The sequence below is a fragment of the Artemia sp. Qi Xiang Cuo genome, chromosome 10 (genome assembly GCF_049724085.1).
Source record: "Artemia sp. Qi Xiang Cuo chromosome 10, ASM4972408v1, whole genome shotgun sequence".
NCBI lineage: Eukaryota > Metazoa > Arthropoda > Branchiopoda > Anostraca > Artemiidae > Artemia > Artemia sp. Qi Xiang Cuo.
In genome coordinates this window covers 18093933-18119400 of record NC_142803.1, presented here as the reverse complement: position 1 = coordinate 18119400, position 25468 = coordinate 18093933, and the positions used below count along the sequence as shown (strand labels likewise).

Here is a 25468-nt window from a genome sequence, read left to right as displayed (position 1 = left end):
CTTGTAGTAACCTTGTCAAAATTTTTGACAGACAACAACAGGCCCTGTCAAAATATAGGTGACTCTGTCAAAACTACAGTGAACATGTAAAACAAAAAAAAACTGGGATTAGCACCAATGCATCAAGATACATCTCATTTGATCTGAATTCTAGTCACATTAGCTTTTTCTTGATGAAATTAAATTAGACTGGCAACAAATTTTACATTGTTGAAACTAGGTTCCAAGAGTCAAAAATTCTTATTTAATGTAGTGGATTACCAGGCACAATAAAAATGTTCCTTCAGTCAAATTCAAATGCAGATAATGACTTCTGTGAATTGATTTAATTATTTTGCAAGCAACAGACCCTGTCAAAATATAGGTGACTCTGTCAAAACTTCACTGAACATGTAAAACAAATGAGAAATAATTGGTGTCAAAATTCCAGGGTCCACTGACAAAAATAAAGCTGTCAAATTTATGGGTGCCCACTACTGCCAAAAATTGCAGAGGTTCACCTGGAAGTCATTTTTCCTCTTCCTTAGCACTTATCAATGAAACTAAAAAAAAATCTCAAATTTGGGTTGGAAGTTGAACTGCAGCTGGACAAATACTACCTTATGTTGTTTTCTTTATTGACAAAAAAGCAAGGTGCCATATTTTGTTGGTAGGATTTTGAACTTTACTGACAAAGGACAGTCCAAACTAAAGTTTTTCAAGTGGATTAGAATTACAGATCACACTTTGAAATGGCCAAATGTTGATGTCATTTACACTGTCAACAATGAACAAATCTTTGCTGGGCCAGTAAAACTGACAGGAAATGGGTTATTCCAGATTGCATTTGGAGATGCTATGCATATATGCAACACTTAGAAAAAAGAAGATTTGATCTAGGTCACAATATCACACTCCTTATGATTAGCCAATTTTGTTTATACTATATACTTAAAACAATTTTGTTAGCTCTATTACTTCTACTTTTTGAACAGTTACTTTTATTTTTATTGCTTCTACTTTTGTAGAAGTATTATTTTTATTACTTCTATTAGTATTATTAGTATTATTTTTATTATTATTTTATTATTTTATTATTTTTATTACTTCTACTTTTGAACTTCTACTTTTTTACACTTTTATACATTAAATGAACTCGAAGAAAAACAAACAAACAAGAATATACATGTCAAATACACCAGGTTCTGCCCACAGGTAGTCCCCAAGAATTTCAACACATGTCAAATTTGGTTCTGACTTGCATCAAAACAGGTAACTTTTTTGTTGTGTCAAATTTGTAGGTGAAAATGCTCAAGTTTTGTAAAATTGGAGTTTTGTACCCTTTGTAGATAAAACTTGAAGCTTCTCATCAAACAATTAGATTCCTAGATTGTTTTCCTACATACTGAAACCCTTTTCAAACCAAAAGTCTTTAAATTAGGACTCCTGGAGTAGAAAAACTGTTTTTTTTTTTTTACAAAAACTGTCAAATCATCAGTAGGCTGTACCCTAGCTCACAATATTGAGTATCTCATGTAAATGACCTTTGAATAAAGTGAACAAACTGCTTGATGTCTTCTTCTTATGCTGTTTCCAAATAGGCATATAATAATTGTTTTACATTCAAATTCAATGTTAACCTAACTGAATGTAATCAAACCTAACTTTTTTAACCTTACCCAAATATATAGACCATATTATATATTTCCCATGCATTTATTGATTCTCAATTTTGTCACCATCAATTCAATTACAGCTAAAATAGTTTTAACTTGATTGATGGTAACAGAGAAAAAGAGAAAAAGGTATCATCTTTAATGGTCTGTAAAGGGTTTAAAATTGAATTTGTAAGTAAAGCAATTGTTATATTTGGAAAGAGCATAAAAAGGGGTACTTACATGTTATAGTGACCTTGTTTGTAATGGACTTTGTTTGATCTGTAATGAAACTGGTTTTCTGTATCCACTCAGAAATAATCAGCTTAGCCTGAGCAAGATAAAGTACTATGCACATGAATTTTAAATTAAATATTTAATATATAGAGGTGGTTAGTTATTTAATATAATGCATTCTGGGAAGCCTGTTTTCCATAATTCTGTTGTAGTTTGCATAATTTTGTTACTAAAGTATTTTACTTTCATCATATTTTGGTATATTTCATTATGATTAACTTATCTTCCCTTCTTCAATGTTGTTGCTATAACATGTAAGTACCAGTGTTCATTCTATCTATAGGCTATTTATGTGAACTGCTTAATATTTACCTTTTAAAGTGCCTACATCCACTCCCTCTCTGTCTAGAGGGCACTGACATTTAATGACCTTAAAATATATTTGTCCTATAAAAGTGAAACCTTGCAAAATAAATCTTCTGCTTAAATGAAGCACAAGAGTAGTATTTTAGCTTCACAACTTTGCTCCAGCCCAATTTTTGAGATTTCAAAGATCAGTAAATATATCTCCTGATTAAAAAAAACAACATTGATTTGGCTTAAAATTCTACTCAAATAACAGGATTTGCGTTTTCAAAACTAAAATCAGAGAAAAAAGAACTGAAAATTAAGGTAGCCTATAACATTGTTTTATCAAAATTCCAAGAGGTATAAAAATTAGGATATCATAGACCTACAAGTTGTAAGTTTTGTTTGGACAAGGACCTGAATTTTCTTTTTTTAAATAAGACTTATCAAGAAGGCAAATTTCTAAGACTTAGAAATCAGAAGAGGGTAAACATAATAGCTTGGTAATACCTTCCTGAATTATGTTTTTGGTCCTGGATTCATTACTGAAATTTTCATTTTCTTAGATAGTGAAAAGTAGCTAGTGTAGACTTTTCTGCTGATTCAGGAATGATAATTATTATTTTCCTTAGCCTTAATAGTAAAATTTTATTTTTAAAACAAATTTTGGGAATTTAAAAATAGAGCCTGAAACCCTTTGACAATGATGTCACAGCAAACTGATGTCAAAAAGAGATTAGTGCTGCATATGCAAAAATAGGGTGTTCAGGGCGAGGGCTGTAAGTTTCCTGCTGAGGGTTTTTCAACAATGTTGATTCCAATGATGTACTTTTGTTTTGCTGTGATGCAGTTTTTGATGGGTCTTAGGAATTTTTTTTATAAAAATTCATGTAAATTTGTTTTCAAAATAAACTTTTACTGTTAAGATTAGTTGAAATAATAATTATCATTTGTCAATCAGTTACAAAGGACATTTTTCTTTTTACTTGAATTTTTTTTATAGAAACCCATTTTAAACTTTTGGTTACTATGGGCTGTCTCAAGCCTCTTTAAGGGTATCAAAAAAGAATTTGTCCCAGAAGCAATTATTATATTTGTAAAGACCATAAAAAAGGCATTAAGTGATGTATTCACTTCCTTTCTTGCTAAATTGTATGAAAAAGCATAAATTTTCCATGTTTCCTTACCTGCATTTACCTGCATTTTACCTGTATATTTACCTGCATTTCTTCTGTATTGCTGGCATCAGTATCATTTGTCAAATATCTGATTTAGCCAATCAAATGATTCTATTGTGTTTACTAAAAATGTTCCCATTGCACTAAGACCACTAAATAGTCAGTTTATTGGGTGAAGTCAGTTTAGTAAAAAGTGAAAGTCAGTCTAGTATGTTGAGGAAAACTGTTATTCCAAGTAAATTAATGGTCCTGTGTCAATTCTAAATTCTTGTTCGACCTTCCTAAGACCATAGGCGGGCATGCCTTGTTTGCCTCTTAGCCAGGTAATATAATGGTCCTATGTCAATTTTAAATTTTTGGTCAACCTGCCTGAGACTCTAGGCAGGCGTGCGTTTCCAAAAACTAACACACAAGTACTTGTCCAATAAGAGAGTCATACTTACTGCCACCATTTAACCATGCCATTTAAACATTGTTGCCTCTCAATCATTCAGACTATCTGTCTTGGCTTTTTCCTACAATTAGTCATGTATTGATGCCTACTGCAAAATACTTGATTTTTAATTCAAAATCAATGGATAAAAAGGCATGAAGTGATGTATTCACTTTCTTCCTAGCTAAATTGTATGAAAAAGCATACATTTTCCATGTTTCCTTATAGAGAGTTTAGCCACTAAATATTTACCTGCATTTCTTCTGTATTCTTGACATCAGCATCATTTGTCAAATATCTTTGATTTAGCCAATCAAATACTTCTATTGTGTTTACTAAAAATGCTCCCATTGCACTAAGACCACTAAATAGTCAGTTTATTGGGTGAAGTCAGTTTAGTAGAAAGTGGAAGTCAGTTTATTAGGTTGAGGAAAACTCATCCAATAAAACCATATGTTATACCAAGCCCAAAAGTATTAATAGCCTGGTTTTTTTCTTTACAATTCAAAGCATCCGGTCGTTGAAGATAATTAGCCTCAACATAACTACAATGAGTCTAGAAATAATAAACAACATGGTTCAAGTTGAGAAGATTCAATTCATCTACCATCTCTTATAATTAATTTCCAATTGCTTCTTAAAAGGCAAAGAGCCTCTTTGCTGTATCTAACATTTAATTGTAATTAAATTAATCAATCATTGAATTAGTCATTAAATTAATAACTGTAATTAATTAAATTTAATGGTTTAATTAATTAAATTATTCAATGTAATTAAATTACTTAATTATTTAACTGATTTTACATTTATTTGTAAGGACTCTTAAAATAGGAAACATAAATCAAACTATTTTTTTTTTTACATCAGCCTAAGATGAATGTACTGTGTAATTTCCTGTCATTTATCACTGTTAGAAAATATTTTGGGGAGGAAATGAAAAAGTTTATATATATATATATATATATATATATATATATATATATATATATATATATATATATATATATATATATAAACTATATCATATATATATATATGATTTGTTGAGCTGGACATGTAACCCATATCCAGAGAACCTACCAACTGGTATATCAACAAAAGCAAGTGAAGAATTCATTGATTTATCAGAAGATATATAACTGGAAAAGACTTTTAATCATAACCAGTTATTGAAATTCTGGCTCTGAGTTGTTGATAACTATCGTTGCTTGTTTGATGAAGCTATGAATGTCTCCCTCCTCTTTTTTAGCTCATATCTATGTGAGGCCAAATTTTTGGCTGTGGCTTAAATTAAAACTAACTCTAGAAATAAATTGGATATATCAAACTCACTGCAGTTAAAAGTAACTAAAGTTGGAGTTGATACTGAAACTGTAATGGAGAAAAATCAGAAACAAATACATCCTTTCCATTGAATCAACTTTGCAAAAAAACTTGCAGGTGTGGCTATGTAAGTAATAAACAAATTACAGTATTTAAGTTGTGTTTCTTATTTTAACTGTCTTTCGTTCATATTGGTTGTAATTTTTTTTTAATTTCAATAAGAACAAATAAGTTCCAATACTTGCCACTATGGAATCTGAGTATTACCAATATTAATGCTAGCAACTACAATCCATTCAATATTTGCTTGAGACTCATTGGTTGATCATGGCCCATAGTTTGGGAAATGCTGGTTTAGGCTAGGCCTGAATTTTTAATTTTTTGGAATTAATTGTGATTTGCTGTTAAGTCAATTAAGGTACCTAAATATCATTTTTGGCACACCAAAGATCTATTTTGTATGTTTTTTATTTATTTATTTTTTTTTTTACAAAATTTCATAATTTTTATAGCTTTGAATGAATTTTGTGTATATGTCATCTCATTTATCTTTCCCCTGTTTTGACTGATTATCTAGTGAAATAAATTGTATGCAAGGATGGAGGTTCCATGAAAACTGCAACAAATTATACGTGCTGTTTTAGTGAGTACCCTGTTTTATCTCATGGATGAAACTTTTGACTTGAAACTTTGAATTGTTTTTTGCTTCTTTTTGTGTGTGTGTGTGTGTGTGTGTGTGTGGGGGGGGGGGTCAAGAAGGGTGGTTAAAGGGTTTTGATGTTTAAGTTTGTTAAAAAGTTATCTTATTTAGAAAACTTTTTACTATGATGTTTAAGTTTGATGTAAAAAGTTTTCTTATTTACTTATTCTCATTAAGTGCCCAGGCCTCCCAAAAATCCTAGAATTTCTGGGCACTTCTTGCTCAAACTATCAAACAGTTTTTTTTTGTCAGGTCCTATAAGATCTATAAAAATTCCTACATCATTTACCTACAAATTGTAAGTTTTGCTTGGATAAGGTCCTGAATGTTCTATTTTTCAATTATATCTATTATTTTATTTTAAATAAAATTAAGCTTGCTGAGTTGGCATCAATGATTAATGTCAAAAGGTAATTAAATTTATTACAAAGCAAGGCTGAATGCCAAGAGACTGCAAGGCTTTAGATAAACTGAATTTTTGGGGCTGTTGACACGTGTCATCATGTCTTCCTGTCATGCAAATATTAAGACATGGGTTCATGTTATGAATATAGTAAGATGTGCCATCATTGTTCTTGATCACACTGGAGTATATCATAGCAGATTCTAGCAAAAATTTAAGGGACCAAAATTATGCCACAATGTAATGTTTGTGAGCTAAAATCTGAAATAACAATTTTCATATTTTGGTATATGTACAGGTTATGCATTTGGGTTATGTGAATTAGGCTACAAATTCATATAGCACTATGTTATGATTCTGATCACCTATATCTCCCTTTCTGCCCCTTTGATTCATTTTTTCATGTGAAAAATATTCCCTAGAATAGTATGAACTATTCCCTAGAATGTATGTTTATTTATTACTACCTAATGTTACAAGCTTGAAGAAGCTTGTCACAACAAAAACATAACAACAATTCAAGATAAAACTGAAATACATTCAGTTAAAATACATTCAGTTCAGATGTATTTCATAAAAATGAAATACAACTGAAATATATTTTATTACATCATTTAAATTACAAGAACAACTAAAAAGTCTCAAAAGTTGGAAAGATGGACCTTACTACTACTAGTAACAACTTGCTGCAGTACAAAGGGTAGCCAAGGCCAACATGGCTACAAATGCTCTTTCTCCATCCCAATATATTCAGAACCTCCTTCTTTATGCCCTCCCCAGAAGTTCAAGTTTCCCTAAAATCTTTCTTCACAGCCTTCTCCCACCCCATTTGCAGACCCAAATTTACCAATAGGCCTGGGCCTAGGAGCACACAATGCCAGGGGGTGCAATAAATTATTAATGAATTTTTTCTTACAAAAGGTGGACTGATACTGATGTCATTTTTTGTCAAAGTGCCATTTGCACCCTACTGCTGCACTACCTATTCATAGAGAATGAATTTTTAAAGAACATAGGAATTCCATGGCCACTTGCAAACTGTCAGATGTCTCCCAAGAACGGCAGCTGAGGGTTTGGTATCACCTCTCTTACTTTACTTTTGGCTCATCAGTTGCATACTGTTCAGTGCCTCCACTATCCCCAAATTTTTGGGAATTTCCCCAAAATCTTGCAAAAATGGAGCAACAAGAGTGATTGGACCTAGAAGTCTCAAAGCTTCAAATTCAGCCCTACCCATTTGGGAATGACCTGGTTTTGTTTGGATCTAGATCTGTGATTCCCAATATGGGGTGCAGGCCCCACTAGTGGATCATGGCAATATTTTGGTGGATTATGGGTAGGACATGCACTCTGGCTGAATATACTTTACATTAGAGCCTTAATAAAAAAAAATCATGTAAATGACGTCACATTCATATACATTTAAAGAGAGAGAAAGAGAGAGAGAGAAAAGTATTGCAATAACACTAGCATTCTATAAAAACTGTTTTTATAATATATTTTTTTTTATACAGATAATATTTTTTGTTTGCATAAAAAATGCCTAGAGGACAACCAAAAAAAAAAAAAAACTAAGTTAATGGCCATTTATGCCTCCTTTAGGTCATTACACGTAAAATTTCAAATATCAAGATGAGGGGACTTAAAGATTTTAAAAATGCCTAAATCGCAATCTCTATATTTTTTAATCTCTTCTTGAATATTCTTCAGTTCAGTATTTCTTTCTGCCAATGCCTCAAGTATTGAAACCCTTTCGCTATATTCCTCGCTTCCAACCTAATAGATAGAAATAACAATTATTATAGTTTAGTATTTATTACACAATTATTGCAGTTGAAATTTATTTCTCATCTCATATGTTAATTTTATTTCTCATCCCAAGTTAAGAAGTAGAGTATCAACGAAAACAGTATCAACACATCAACCAAATCAGTATCAACAGTATCAAAGAATATCAACACAATTCTGGGAAACATCTAACAAATCCTCTGCTATCATTTGGAGTACCCACAGTTCAGAACCATACTTAACCACTGTCGTCACTGTTGCTTCCAATATTCTAATCTTGGTTTCCTGGCTTATCTTCCCATTCTTCCAGACTATTTTCAACTTAAAAAAATCACCGAGGACCTTATCTGTTCTACTTTTAGTATCTTTCCTGCATCCACCATCTTGACTAATAATACTAAATACCAGACCTATAATTACAATAAAAGTGTAATTAGCATATATTCTGTAGGAATTCTAGTTAAAGACTAGCTTTTATATTTAATTATGATTAATTATAATATTGAATAATTTTATTAATTTTTATGATAGTACCAGACGGTCAATGTAGATGCCCTGTGCACTACAAATGGTCAAAGAATAGCTAAATTTTAAGGCCCAGGCAAGTACATATGCTGTTAAGGCTCAGTGCCCAGTGCAACCCCATTGCTCCAAAGTAGGAATAAGGCTTGCACTATTACGATTTTTTATTTAATTACTTAAATAGCTATTGGTTCAAAGATTATAATTAACTTTGACAGACTTGCAGTTGTAGAGACTGGGCTTGGCCCAACTCTGAAAATAACAAACAAGAAAAATTTTTAAACAAGAAAAACAGGTTTTAATTTTCTATAAAGCAGTGAAATACAAAACAATTAATTATGCACAAAAGCTCCGAATATTTCGGCCCCACATCCAGGAGCCTTTCTCAACAGGAAAAAAATAAAATAAATAAATAAAATAAAAAACTTAACTTACATCACAATAAAACATACTAAACACATAAAGAGAAAGAAAAACAGAGAAAAGATAAATAAATAAGAAAAAACAAAACTCACATATTCTTATTTCTTATTATTCATATTTATTTATTCATATTTCTTATTTTTTTCTTATTTATTTATATTTTTTCTTTTTTTCTTTCTCTTTATGTGTTTAGTATGTTTTATTGTGATGTAAGTTAAGTTTTTTTATTTTATTTATTTATTTTATTTTATTTTTTTCCGTTGAGAAAGGCTCACGGATGTGGGGCCGAAATATTCGGAGTTTTTGTGCATAATTAATTGTTTTGTATTTCACTGCTTTATAGAAAATTAAAACCCGTTTTTCAGGCTTCTGTTAATTCCAAATAAATTGGCTATTTCGTAATGTCCTCTTTATGGCGTTTTGGCAATCTTTCAGCCAATAATATCATGTGCCATAAAGTGACAGAAAACGCCACTTCGATGCAGCACAATCTCTCTTGCTTAGAGAGCACAAATAGAGAGCACTAGAATCTTTAGACTACGTTTGAATTTGCTACCTCCCGAAAACTCCTCCTATCTCCGCGTCCATGACCATCCTTCAAAAAAAAAAAAAAAAAATCATAATTTGGTAGATAGGGGATTGAAAACTGCAATAGGGTTCTCTATTGTCCTGAATTTCAGGGTCTAATCCTCTTGAAAATCACTGCCTAAAAATTTTGCAAAATCTACTTAAAACAAATTGATGAACATTAATTAGTGAAAAGTTCTTTCTTTCTTGAAATGGTCTAGCCCTTTTTGATTTTTCTTAAAATTCAGTTAAGAAAATTACCCTCAATGCAATATTGTTATTCAATGTAAGGAAGGGATGGGATGAATGGAAGGGATGGAAGGAAGTGGGATGAATCCTTGCAAACAGGTGAACTAGGTGATGTACATCAGAAAGAATGAGGTCCAATGGTAAAAGGATAAAAATTAAATAGTTCAAACAGTAACAGTTAGTCCTTTTTGGCTTGCTTAGATTATGCTACTCTGAAGTTTAACTTTGATTTCCAATCAGTTATTTGAAATTTTGAACAAGGATATTGTATGTGTGGGAAAAGTTTAGGAAATGATTGTATGGCAAGGCTGTATCCAGGGAGGGGGGGGGGCGCCTGCCCCCTGGCTGAATGATGCTGCCTTAGTTTTATATTCCTGTTCTGATATTTCTATTATATAGCATTAAAAGTGCCAATTAGACCAGGTTTGCCCCCCCTGGAATTCAGCTTATGGACGCCCATGGGTGGGAGTTGCCAGGTTTGACCCCTCTCCTTTGAACGTTTTTTCCAACTCATAAAAAAGTAAAAGAAATGCATCTAAACAATTTTTTTGCGTTTTTATTTTTCTTAACCCCCCTCATCTTTCCAAAAAAAAATCTTGGATACAGCCTTGTTAGAGGGCAATATGGATATCTGAATTTTTAATAAGGTATTTTGTGCTGATGTTTATAATAAGTCGTCAATAACAAGCGTCATTCAGTAGCAACTGGTTGAAAAGCAGGCTAAATCTTCAAAAGAGCACTGGAGCTTCTGATTTCCAATTGAATGAACCCCCTCCAAAGTTTCTACGATCACCCTTTCCATATATCTTAATGGGCAACTTGTATAGCTTACAATCCTTGCCCCAGGGCTAGAAGGGGGGTCGGGGTTGCTAAACCCAGAGGCATGTTTATTTGACTGTTGGGTCATTTTGAACGAAACAGTCATCTAAAAATTTTGATCGGATGCGTTCGGTGAAAAACAGTGTGGGGTGGCTTATTGCCCTCTAATCACTTTTGACTTGTAAAATGGAAGCTAGAACTGTTAATTTGCAATTGAATGAGCCCCCTCCGAAGGTTATATGACCGCACCTTCCATGTGAAGTGCCTCTGGAACAAATAAATAAATACTAATAAATAATAAATTAATATATTTCCCCATCCCCACTCCATTCGAGGACGACCTGCCTTTCGTTTGGCCCTAAATAGATGGCCGAAAAGAACAGTATTATGTATATATATATATATATATATATATATATATATATATATATATATATATATATATATATATATATATATATATATATATATATATATATATATATATATATATATATATATATATATATATATATATATATATATATATATATATATATATATATATATATATATATATATATATATATATATATATATATATATATATATATATATATATATATATATATATATATATATATATATATATATATATATATATATATATATATATATGTTATACGGTTTGAAACCCGTATAAACCCGTTCCTTCAAACCCGTATTTCACTCGGGTTTTTATGTTCGTACAGCGATGCTCCATGAATTATAATCATCCTTTAAAAAATATATACCGCTTCCACTATTTATTAGGAGGGGTCTGAATTTTCAAAATGTAGTTACAGTTGTCATTATTTCCACAGTACCCCCCCCCCCCGCCTTATGTACCAGTAGGAATCTGAACATAGTCTTTTAGGTTACACAGATAACAATATCGTCTGCCATACGAGGGGTACTCACAGCACTCATGTTACAGGCATGGTGAAAAAACCATGGTAACATGGTTACATGGTTACGGGTTACAGGCATGGTAAAAAAAGCTTGGGAATAAAGGGGGATAAGAAATTAATTATTCTTACCCCCTCTCCGACCTCCTATATTTATCTGAAGACTCACAGAGTTAGGAATTTGGGCATAAAAACACGCTTTTTGAGGTTCAAGCACCTTCCTCCTGCACAAAATCCAACGTCCTCCTCCATAATAGCTTATATGCAGTTACACACCAGCGTACATAATGTTAATTAGCCTCAAGTAAATCAAATAAGTTGGATGAAGCTTTAAAACAAGGTCAATACAAACTGTTGGAAGGAGTACGTGCATCGTTAGGGACGATACGCTACCCCACGGTATTTCTGGATCTGAAACTGGAAGACTAGGCATATAGTTTTGATAGTTGTAAGTTTATAAGCTAATAAGATAATTATAATTATCTTATTAGCTAATATTCAATTATAAATTATAATAAAATAATAATAATATGAATAATATAATATAAATATATTTATATAATAATATATAATATAATAAAATAATAAAATAAAAATTGTAATTATATACCTCGGGATTTTCACTTGCCAGCTTTTTGGCACCTTTTGGACCAAAATTGTTGCCTTGCATGACAAAATGACAAGAAAATACTACTTTGCTGTGACACAACCTGTTTCTTTGCTCGAAAACGGACCTGGGATTATTAGTCTCCGTTTAAATGTTCCCCTTCTCAATTTTCTATGACCTTTATTTCGATAAGTCCATCACTGAGGTAAAAAAAAAAAAAAAAAAAGAATCACATCCCTGATCTATCTTCTCGGAAAAAAGGAAAATTCCAAATTTGTAGAAATGAGCTTGAAACCTCTGCCATAGGGTTCTCTAATATGCTAGAGTTGATGATGTAGTTTTTATTAAGATCACTCACCCCTTTGAGAGTGTTAAATCTTTATCTAAAATGGAGCAAATATTCTAAGGCTCGTAGCTTTTGAGAAGATCAGTTTAAACTTAGTTCGTTTGGCATATTCAGAATCACAATACAAAAGCCGATTCTTTTAATTGCTATCAAACCTTCACTTTTTAAGAGTTTCAGTTACTCTTAGCCCAAATTGTAAGCTTATGTATCAAATAACTTTTCATTGAGTACGTCTAGAGCTAAGAAGCTTTGCATATTAGAAAGGTTTTTGCGCTTATGGATATCTAGCTTTTGATTTATATATTGAATTCAATCTTTCTTTAACTCTTTTTTTTTCTTTTTTTCTTTAGCTTTTATAGGTTTTATTTATTTATTTTTTATTTAGTTTTTTTTAGTACAAAGAACTTATGATATTCTTTTAATGTCTATATTAGGTAAAATCTTAGCTTTTCAAAGGTTCTATATTTTTTTTTTACTTATTTGACGCGACCACTATGAAAAGCCGATTCTTTTCATTTATATATCATTATCAACATTCCTTTTTTTTATTTTTTCCTTTTTTTAGGTTTCAGTTACTATTATGATGGGTCGCTCTTTACATATAGAGCTGTAAAAGAAATACCGTACCATAGTAAAGGAGGAAAGTATGATAATATAAAAAAAGCAAAATTTCTTTTAATGTACTTCTATTAATTGATTAATATTATAGATAGATGCAAATTTGACTTACAAATAAAGACTCAGGAATAAAATCTGGTTTGGGTGGATTCGACTCAATTATAATCCACAAATAAATAACAGCAACAACAACAACAACAACAATCATCATCATTTTCATTCGTCAAATGATTTGTGACATCATTCACCATTACAACAGCGTTGACTCCTCTTTCAAACTCATCAATGTTTTCGTCAATTCTTCTGACCTTTTTTGAAAATGTTCTATTTGAGGTGGCTCTTTTTGCTGAATTATCTTGACCTTGAGGCTGAGTTAAAATCGGCGATGACACTTTTAAGTCCTTAGAGGTTTGGTCATTTCTCAGTTTTAATCCAGTGAATAAGAGATTGCTTGCCCTTTCCAGAACAGGTTGAGGGAACGGTTGAGCAATGGAAAGGGGTACAAGAGTCTCGATTAAAAAGATAACCGAAAATGGTTCTTGTGCAAGAGATGAGTCATTTTGTATCAATTTAGTGACATAGTCCACCTTGTCAAGCGCAGGCTTTTTAGCTTCTGGTATTTCAATCAGACTCAACAGTAGTGTCTGGAACAATGTTATTTTCTCCACTTTCAGTTCCTGTGGAACAGTTGACCATTTGTCTTTAGAGAACTGAGTTAACTCACTCCATGTTTTTGAAAAAACAATCTTGAACATGGTACTCGAAAGTAAAATCTTAATTGACAGAAAAGGAAAAAAAAGTTACTCCCCAAATTTCCTATCTAAGTCCAATCAGAACTCACAGCGTCATTATAAGCCAATAGCAATAATGGCTTCAGATTTCTGATACATAGAAAATTTTTGCTTGATAAGTATTTTCTCTGAATGGTTGCCAACAGCATAATTATCTAAAACCCTTATCTGTGATATTATCTTTATTTGCTTTAATAATGATCAACCGGAGGTATTTAAAATATCTGTAATGTGCCGGTACGATTCCCAGTCGGAGTTTGTTTTAAAGGTGTCGTGCCGAAGAGTTGGGATTCCAAAACTAAATGAAAAGATTAATTAAATAGTTAAGAAATTGGTTTATAGGCATGTTAACTTCAATTAAGGAAAACGTACTGTGGACATATCGTCTGTGTAATTAAGGACGTTCGATACCAAAATTGTCACTTTGTGAGTCAGCGTCGGCTGACAGTCTCAAAGATAAGGTCCCATTAGCAAGTTTTTTTCAGCACCACAGAGAGCTTCCGCAGCAACTTTGGTTTAAATTAATAAAGGATCTTTTGTTTTCTGTTTTTAGTTTTTTCTATTTTTTTTTCAAGTCCGTATCGTTTTTAATTTTTCCCGTTCATGCTTTTGTTTTATTTTTGCACTTTCACCGTTCTTGCTTTTTGTTTTTATTTTGGACGCCTCGCTGTTGTAGCAGCCGGAATGTTGGCAATGTACTAATTTTTTACTTTCAATTACAGTGCCCTACTATTTTAATACCTACTATTAAATAATATTTTATAATGATAAATCTCGCACTGAAGTACCAAATAAATGAACTTCTTTTTTTATTTTTCCTGGACCGTAATGTTCTTAAGCAAGGCCGCACCCAGGGGAGGGATTAGGGGGATTTGAACCCCCCCCCCCACCCTGAAATGTTTGTCTGACTAGTAAAAAAACGTAACAAAAATGGGTAAAAACAAATTTTTTATTCGTTTTTTAGTTTGTCTTGTGTAACCCCCTCCCCCACCCGAAAAAATCCGAGTACCCCCCCTCCTCCCCCGGAAAAAAACCTGGGTCTGGAAATCTTCAATTTTTTAAAGATCAGTGTTGCCAATTTCTAAAATGCCCTCTCTGTCTGAATAAGCTCAAGTATTTGAACTATTATATTTTGCTGTGAAAACTGTTGGTTTATGTTGCCTGAATGGGAAAATAAATAAATTAGAAAATTGAAAATAAAATGTGTATGCTTGCGGTTCACTATTGATTGAGTGTTGGGAGCTGCAAATGTCCAAGGATAGCCTAGTGTTGTCCCTTTGATAAAACCTAAAAGACCATTTTAGATTTCGATGAAAGCTGGAAATGAAACGGAGCTAGTAAATTGCAAAGTTTCACCAAAAACAACGTGATAGTCTTGTTATCCTGAGATCGCGAACCCACGAAAAAATTGGAGACGGGCATTGTCATACATTATAATGTCCCTTACTCGAATGAAATGATAACAAATTACTATTTTGGGGAATTTGAGAAGGTCTTCTAGGCTGAAAGGTTTGGAATGAAACACTAAGAGAGGGCACTAAGAGACTGGAGCTGTTGATAAGTATAGGCTGAGACAATATGTATCTTGTCTGGTAACCGTATTAAACTTATGTGGGCTCCAAAACATTCTAGGATCACAAGTAACAAAGTGAGAGATGAAGCAGCTCAGACTGGGCATCTCTGACTTGGTATGAACCTTACATTCTTGTCTCTCAGAGTTGCTGGACAGCTCCTATAAGGATGTGCTCTCTTGAGAAAGCAGACCAAAATTGGAATAGAAAGGCGAAATGCACAGAAACAAAGGATGTAACTCCACCATTTGGCTTTACGCCAAATGGTGGAGCTTTACGCTCCACCATTTGGTGGAGCGTAAAGCGGTGGGGCAAAAAATTATTTGCCCCACCGCATTGCCGTTGCGGTGGGGTGGAGGGGGACATTATGCAAGAGGTGACTTCAAGAAAGAGTTTGGCCGGTGGGGGTATTAAATAGTGGAATTTACCATTTTTTAGGAGCCAATCAGAGACATCGGTCTAGCAAACATCGGGGGTGGGGAACGCTGCGGGGGGGGGGGGGGGCATTAAATAGCGGAATATGTGAGGAAATTGCTCTGCCTTGCACACACACAGACACATTGTTACTTACTTATAATTTTTTCATAATTTCTTGAAAGAAATTTCTGCTTTATGTATACAAGAGCTGACTTCAAGAAAGATTTTGTTACCTATTTACAATTTCTTCATAATTTATAGAATGAAATTTCTTTATTGTGTGTACAATAGGTGACAACAATAAATAGTTTATTACTTACTTACGATTTTATCATGATTTCTTGAATTAAATATCTGTATTGTGTCCAGGAAGCTAATTCAAGAAAGCGACTGTTACTTACTTAAAAAAATCTTCATAATTTAATGAAATGAATAGAACTATTCTAAAGAATAAAGACGGGTTAAGCTTAAAGATATTTATTGCTTAAATGTATTAACAGATTTTTTTTTTAGAAAAAACAACAACACATATTAACACAAAATTAGTACTTAGAGTTCACTCTTAAACGTCCAGAAACGAAGGTCCCATGATATTGAATAGTTTTTACCATGTCTTATGGATATATCACGACCATGTACGTCCTTAGGTATCCACTGCATAAAGTACTTAACCTCGTCTTCAGGACGGTGATAAACCCCTTCAATTTTATGACACTTAAACTCTTCTAGATTGAAAAGTGGAATCATAGGGTCACACTTTTGAATTAAAACTTTATCTGTAGGTACATTACCCTTTACGTAGGGTGCTTCGTCCCCAAAAAAGCTGCAAATTTCATTGACTTCCTCCTGAACTTTTCTCAATTCCTGACCAGTATTATTAAGTGGTGTAGGCCTAATCACTCTATCGTAGAATCCTAGTCTGTTTATATGACGTGATGTAGTACTCAACAAGCTTTTATCATGCTCAAATATATTATAGTTCACTATCCAATAATAACAGTCAATTTCTTTGTGTTCCATAGACAATAATTAAAATGCACATTCAAATATAGCACCAAAAGATGATTTTTTCAAACTGAGAAATTCGGTTGCATACAGTCCTATGTACTTGGAAGATATTAATATAGTTGTTAAGCAGAGAAATACTTCATCAAACTTTTGTACCTTCAATCAAGGTAGAATGAAGTAATGTCTAGGGGGATGAGTCCCAAACACCCTCTGAGTTCAGTGTGGGGAGGAGTAATAAAGCCTTTAGAAGTCTTTGTGGGGAGAAATCATAGAACCCTCGGTATCTATTGTATGTAAGTGAAATCTGGAAATTACAATTTTTTTTATAATATCTGTGTTGTGTATCCTTGAGCTGAATTCGAGAAAGAGTTTGCTACTTACTTACTTAAAATGTTTTCATAATTAGGAATCCGGCACTAGATGATGGTAGGTAATTTATTAATTCTGATAGGTTGAATTTTTTAATGTTATCCAAAGTATCCAACATGATATCGATAAAGAATGTTAATAAAGAATTCGTTCAACTTGATACGTAAATTATGTCAGTTTTATAAAACGTACCTGTCAAGACTTAGACAAGGAAAATATTCACGCTGATACTTCGATTTTGTCAATGCTATCCCAAGTATCTGTCAATAGATGTTGATAGAGAATTTATTCATTCTTATACTTAGATTTTCTCTATGTTAACCTATTTATCCGATATATGATGTATGTAAATTCCTTTTCTAACATTTCCAATGTTTTAATAGACATTCTAAACGTTCGATATGCTAGCTTACTCTAAAAATAATGAACACATAACAATGTAATGCATAATATATTTTTAATGAAATAATGTCATGTAGAATATTAATACAAAAAATATATATTATTATACATTATTAATATGAATGAACAACTTTGGACATTTTGAATCTCTTCCATAAAATGGTTCACCATGTTCTCTCTTGATACTATAGCTATTGTCTTCTCTTATTTCGTAATCAGTAGAATAATCATTATTCCATTTTGACTCATACACAATTTTTATAGCTGCGTCATCGACAGGGTCAATATGCTTTTCGTCTTTGGTATTATTTGATTCATTGACTGTTTGATCAATGGCAGTAACGTTTGCTGGTACTTTGTTTTTCATCGATTCATCTTAATATTCCTTAGTGATATTTTCTGCCAATGCCCTTTTTATTTTTCTGGCAATTGCACTGTCTATTATCACTTATATGACGTAATGTAGTACTCCACAAGCTTTTATCATACTCAAACATATTATAGTTCACTATCCAATGATAACAGTCAATTTCTTCGTGTTCCATAGACAGCAATAAAAATGCACATTCAAATATAACACCACAAGATGATTTTTTCAAACCGATAAATTCGGTGTCATAGTCCTATCATCTTGGAAGCTATTAATGTAGTTGTTAAGTAGAGAAATACTTCATCAAACTTTTATACCTTCGCTCAAGGTTGAATGGAGTTATGGCTAGGGGTATGAGTCCTAAAACCATCTGAATTCATTGTGGGGAGGAGTCATAAAACCCTTAGAGGTCATTGCGGGGAGGAGTCATAGAACCTTCGTTATCTATTGCATGTAAATGAAGTCTGGAAATTACAATTTTTTTTTATAATATCTGTATTGCGTATCCATGAGTTGAATTCAAGAAAAAGTTTGCTACTTACTTACTTACAATTTTTTCATAATGAGAAATCCGACAGTGGATGATGGTAGATAATTTATTCATTCTAATAGATTGATTTTGTCAATGTTATCCGACGTATCCAACATGATATCGATAAAGAATGTTAATAAAGAATTTGTTCAATTTGATACTTAAATTATGTCAGTGTTATCAAACGTACCTGTCAAAAGACATCGATAAAGAACTTATTCACTCTGATACTTTGATTTTGTTAATGCTATCCCAAGTATCTGTCAATAGATGTTGATAGAGAATTTATTCATTCTTATACTTAGATTTTCTCTATGTTAACTTATCTATCTAATATATAATGTATGTAAATTCCTTTTCTTACATCTCCGATGTTTTAATAGACATTCTAAACGTTCGATATGCTAGCTTACTCTAAAAATAATGAACACATAACAATGTAAGGCATAATATATTTTTAATGAAATTATGTCATGTAGAATATTAATACAAAAAATATATATTATTATACATTATTAATATCAATGAACAACTTTAGACATTTTGAATCTGTTCCATAAAATGGTTCACCATGTTCTCTCTCGATACTATAGCTATTGTCTTCTCTTAGTTCGCAATCAGTAGAATAATCATTATTCCATTTTGACTCATACACAATTTTTATAGGTGTGTCATCGACAGGGTTAGTATTTTTTTCGTCTTTGGTATTATTTGATTCATTGACTGTTTGATCAATGGCAGTAACGTTTGCTGGTACTTTGTTTTTCATTGATTCATCTTTATATTCCTTTGTGATATTTTCTGCCAACACCCTTTTTATTTTTCTAGCAATTTCACTGTCTATCATCCCATTATTTTTACACAGGTAAAAGTTACGGCACGTAGACAAGATATTGTTTATGATATTAGTACAAGAGTAGGCCTTTATTGTCTTTTTTTCTTTCATTCTAATGCAAATACCCGAAAGCTGACGACATGGTTAAACACTGAGTAACATGTTGCAACAAGTACTAGCAAGAAGATGCCCCTCTTCACCAACTATTATTTTTATGTTGACATTCTCTTTGAGTGCAATCATCTCCGGAGATTTCAATCTCGCATATCCACCATCATAAGAGTTGAATTTTTTTGGTACTCCAAAGAAATTTAATTCCTTACTATCATGACAATTCACGCATACGTCTCCGATAGTGTTACCACTTGTACTTATTTCATAGTTTAAATACTTCTCCATGTCAGCAATCAATGCTACAATACCACTTTCGAGTGAACACACTTACTTAAAATACTTCATCCTCACTTTTTTATAGACATGAGTTATGTGTTAGTCATTCCACTGTGTAAAAAATACTGATTTAATACATACAATAAACTAGATAGTGTCGATGACCGAGCATAGAGCAATAATGAGAAAGCCCCATCGTGTCTCTGGGCAAGCATAGAATACAATTGTTAGAGCCATAAAAATATCTGTCGAGGAGGTATCATTAGCAATAACCTACTTTAATGAAGCATATCAAGTCACCTGTTTACCGGGTACTAAATAACTACCATTTTTACTCCCCCCTAGCATTATATTGGCTTACACTGAAAATAATTGAACGAAAAAAATAAAAGCCCGATAAATATTTACTAGTTGGTGTGACAAACACAGCGCAACGTTTAGCTAGATAAGAAGAAGAAGAATACGGAGAATTAATAGTCTTTTGTTCACCATTATACACGAGGAAACTAATTTAGTCGAGGGAATTAATCTTTATTCTAGATGTCCTATTCCTACAAGTTTAGTTAGAATAAAAGAATAAGGTAAAAATATTGGCTTACAGTAAAAATAATTGAACAGAAAAAATAAAACCCCGATAAATATTTACTAGTTGGTGTCATAAACACAGAGCAACGTTTTGCTAATAGCTATAAAATACAATAAAACAAATATCTGTCGAGGAGGTATCATTAGCAATAAACTATTTCTAATGAAGCATTTCAAGTCACCTGTTTACTGGGTACTAAATAACTACTATTTTTACCCCCCTCAAAACTTAATTTACCCCACACGTACCATTTTTCTACACCAGTCACAAAAATCAATTCCCCGTAGAATTGTTTAAACTAAATACTTACCCTTACCTCTCACGGACACTCCAGAAATACACAATAGCCTTATTTATAGTCAAATGTTTACCCGAATATTTATCACATACCATTTTTCCGTCCCTTCCATAAAACTCAATTCCTCCTAGAATTATTTAATTAAATACTTACCCCCACCCTAGAAAGTTCAGAAAAACACAATAGCCTTATTTATAGTGAAGCGTTTCTTAGTCGTATGTTTACCCGAATATTTAACAAGTACCATTTTTTCCACACCAGCCACAAAACTCAATTCCTCCTAGAATTATTTAAACTAAATACTTACCCCCGCCTCTCACAGAAAATTCAGAAAAACACAAAAAGGAATTTTAAAATGTATATGAATTATTTATTTAACAGAAATCCTCGCTTTTTGAGTGACCACCAAGTAAAGAAAAACTCAAACGGAATAAAACAACAGAGTCTCTCAAACCCCTTAAAGCTATTTTAAAAGGTATAAGAATTATTTAGTTAACAGAAATCCTCGCTTTTTGAATGGCCGCCAAGTAAAGAAAAAGTCACACTGAATAAAAGAACAGAGTCTCTCAAACCCCGTAAAGCTATTTTAAAATGTATAAGAATTATTTATTTAACAGAAATCCTCGCTTTTTGAATGGCCGCCAATTAAATAAAAATCACACAGAATAAAACAACAGAGTCTCTCAAACCCCGTAAAGCTATTTTAAAATATATAAGAATTATTTATTTAACAGAAATCCTCGCTTTTTGAATGGCCACCAAGTAAAGAAAAAATCACACAGAATAAAACAACAGAGTCTCTCAAACCCCGTAAAGCTATTTTAAAATGTATAAGAATTATTTATTTAACAGAAATCCTCGCTTTTTGAATGGCCACCAAGTAAAGAAAAAATCACATGGAATAAGACAACAGAGTCTCTCAAACCCTGTAAAGCTATTTTAAAATGTATAAGAATTATTTAACAGAAATCCTCGTTTTTTGAATGGCCACCAAGTAAAGAAAAATCACACAGAATATATCAACAGAGTCTCTCAAACCCCGTAAAGCTATTTTGAAAGGTATAAGAATTGTTTATCTAACAGAAATCCTCGCTTTTTGAATGGCCACCAAGTAAAGAAAAAATCACACAGAATAAAACAACAGAGTATCTCAAACCCCTTAAGGCTATTTCAAAATGTAAAAGAATTATTTATTTAACAGAAATTCTTGTTTTTTGAATGGTCACCAAAAGTAAATAAAAAATCATAAATATTATCATATCATAGTATCCCAACACACTTAATGACCCTTTAGAAGGCTTTTACATTATTTCTCTAACATATATTATCGTTTTTGCAGTGTCCGCTAAGTAAAGAAAAAATCACACAGAATAAAACGACAGAATCTATAAAACCCCGCAAAGCTATTTTAAAATGTATTAGAATTTTTTATTTATAAGAAATCCTCGCTTTTTGAATGGCCACCAAGTAAAGAAAAAATCACACAGAATAAATCAACAAGTCTCTCAAACCCCGTAAAGCTATTTTAAAATGTATAAGAATTATTTATTTAACAGAAATCCTCGCTTTTTGAATGGTCACCAAGTAAAGAAAAAATCACACGGAATAATACAACAGAGTCTCTCAAACCCCGTAAAGCTATTTTAAAATGTATAAGAATTATTTATTTAACTGAAATCCTCGCTTTTTGAATGGCCACCAAGTAAAGAAAAAATCACACAAAATAAAACAAGAGTCTCTCAAACCCCGTACAGATATTTTAAAATTTATGATAATTATTTATTTAAAATAAATCGTCGCTTTTTGAATGTCCACCAATCAAATAAAAAATAACGCATAAAAAAACGAAAGACTCTCTAAAACCCAGTAAACATATTTCACAATTTATAAGAATTGTTTATTTAACATAAATCCTCGCTTTTTGAATGACCACCAAGTAAAGAAAAAATCGCACTGAACAAAAGAACAGTGTCTCTCAAACCCCGTAAAGCTATTTTAAAAGGTATACAAATTATTTATTTAACAGAAATCCGTGCTTTTTGAATTGCCACAAAGTAAATAAAAAATCATAAATAATAAAACAACAGAGTCTCTCAAACCCCTTAAAGTTATTTTAAAATGTATAAGAATTATTTATTTAACAGAAATCCTCGCTTTTTGAAAGACCATCAAGTAAAGAAAAAACCCTTGTATAACCGAAACCCCGTACAACTGAACCCCCGTGCTACTGAACCCTCGTGCAACTCGACCCCATTTAACTAAAATCCGGTGTAACTATACCCCCTTTAACTGAGCCCTCGTGCAACTCAACCCTCCGTGCAACTCAACTCCTGTGCAAATCAACCCCAGCCTGAGCGTGCACATATTTCCTTTTGGTGAATTGACTTTCCCTTTAAGCACTCTCTGAAAGTTCCAACTTAATAAACCAATTCCTTTTATTCAAATCCCAACCACAAATCAAGTTATCGTATATTGAGCAACCTCTAATTTCTCTGATTGGCTTCTAAAAAACGTCCACGTCAAACGATACATTCATTTTGTAATTCTTATCAAAAAAAAATAATTTCAATCATACTCTCAAAACATGTTTGACCACATTATACCTTGCCAAGTTTAAAAAACCTTGTAACCAACTTGTGTGGGGAATCCCCGTTCATACTGCTATCTGTTTTGCAATGTTTAGGAACAGGTGGGGAATCCCCGCTCGTTTGGAATGATACCAACGAGGCTTAAGCAAATAGCACGTAGTTTCATAACGTGTTTAATCACGTTTAGAAGTCCCATAGAATAACAATGGAAGGAACATAAAGTAGTAGAAGTATAAGTTAACATACTACTTATATGGTAATGATGGGGAAACTTGCCTTAAGTCCCCCCCCCCAAACCGTTGGAGAGACTTTTTAGTTATTGAAGCAGTGGGTCCTTGTGCCCTGAGCTTCACCTCAGTTTGGTGAGCCCTTCCATGGTGTGTTACTAGGAATGAAATCCCCTCTATGAATCCATTACATGCTCTACTATCTTGTGAACATTCAGTGAATAATATTTCATTCATATGTTTGCTGACCCCTTTCTGGAATCTTTGAACCATTTGTTTGTCCGGAGAAGAATATTTTTGTAAACGATGAAATATGTTGAGAAAGAAGAAATGCCAGAATATATATATATATATATATATATATATATATATATATATATATATATATATATATATATATATATATATATATATATATATATATATATATATATATATATATATATATATATACCCTCGCCTCTGACAGAAAGTTCAGAAATACTCAATAGCCTTATTTATAGTTAAATGTTTACCCGAATATTTAACACATACCATTTTTCCATACCATCCATAAAACTCAATTCCTCCTAGAATTTTTTAAACTAAATAGCTACCCCCACTTTAGGAGGTTCAGAAAAACACAATGTCCTGACTTATAGTGAAGCGTTTCTTAGTCGTATGTTTACCCGAATATTCAACATGTACCATTTTTTCCACACCAACCACAAAACTCAATTCCTCCTAGAATTATTTAAACAAAATACTTAACTCCGCCTCTCACAGGCAATTCAGAAAGACACAAAAAGGAATTTTATAATTAACAAAAAGTGTTCTTTGTAGTGAGATCGACGCCTTTCGAACAGTCACCAATTTAATAAAAAATCACACAGAAAAAACGACAGAGCAATACGATACCTGTGAGGCCATTTTAAACGCCAAAGGAATAATTTATTTAACTTACGTCCTCGCTTTTTTAATGGCCACCAATTAAAGAAAAAATCACACTTAATAAAACAACAGAACCACTGACAAATTCTACAGCTACTTAAAAAGATTTAGTAATTATTTATTTATCAGAAATCCTCGTTTTTTGAATGGCCACCAATTAAAGAAAAAATCACACCGAATAAGAAATCAGATTCTATAAAAACCCTTTCATACAATATAGTAGGTATGTTCAGTTTTGCATTATAAGATATCATCGATATTGTATAGGCCACCAATTAAAGAAAAAATCAAACCTAATCAATAGTCAGATCCTCTTAAACCGTCCGAAGGCATTTTAATATGTAGAAGAATTTTTTATATCAAAGAAATTCTTGCTTTTGAATGGCCACCAAGTAAAGAAAAAATCACATGGAATAAGACAACAGAGTCTCTCGAACCCCGTAAAGCTATTTTAAAATATATAAGAATTATTTAACAGAAATCCTCGCTTTTTGAATGGCCACCAAGTAAAGAAAAAATCACACAGAATAAATCAACAGAGTCTCTCAAACCCCGTAAATCTATTTTGAAAGGTATAAGAATTGTTTATCTAACAGAAATCCTCACTTTTTGAATGGCCGCCAAGTAAAGAAAAAATCACACAGAATAAAACAACAGAGTCTCTCAAACCCCGTAATGCTATTTTAAAATGATATAAGAATTATTTATTTAACTGAAATCCTCGCTTTTGGAATGGTCACCAAGTCAAGAAAAAATCAAACGGAATAAAGCATAAGATTCTCTCAAACCCGTAAACATAATTTAAAATAAATAAGAATTGTTTATTTAACAGAAATCCTCACTTTTTGCATGGTCACCAAGTAAAGAAAAAATCAAACGGATTAAAAAATCAGTCTGTTTAACGCTTCAAGGCTATTTTAAAATTTAAACAACTTATTTATGTGACCGAAATCCGTGCTTTTGAACTGTCATCAAGTAAACAAAAAATAAATTATATTCAGAAGACAGAGTCTGTCAAACCCTGTAAAGCTAT

At 32.2% G+C, this 25468-nt stretch overlaps 1 protein-coding gene across 2 annotated transcripts; it reads right to left on the bottom strand.

The window, feature by feature from the left end:
• Nucleotides 1-7645: 7645 nt before the first annotated feature.
• On the bottom strand, nucleotides 7646-13888 carry LOC148947533 (uncharacterized). Of its 2 annotated transcripts, none has more exons than XM_089096136.1 (2): nucleotides 13234-13888; nucleotides 7646-8032 (listed from the first exon to the last, which is right to left on the bottom strand). In XM_089096136.1, the coding sequence occupies exons 1-2, from the start codon at nucleotides 13339-13341 to the stop codon at nucleotides 7877-7879; spliced, it is 264 nt and encodes an 87-aa protein (XP_088952262.1). In that variant the 5' UTR covers nucleotides 13342-13888; the 3' UTR covers nucleotides 7646-7876. The 2 variants fall into 2 exon arrangements, with proteins under 2 accessions (XP_088952262.1, XP_088952261.1); XM_089096135.1 differs by lacking the exon at nucleotides 7646-8032 and adding an exon at nucleotides 8040-8454.
• Nucleotides 13889-25468: the final 11580 nt, after the last annotated feature.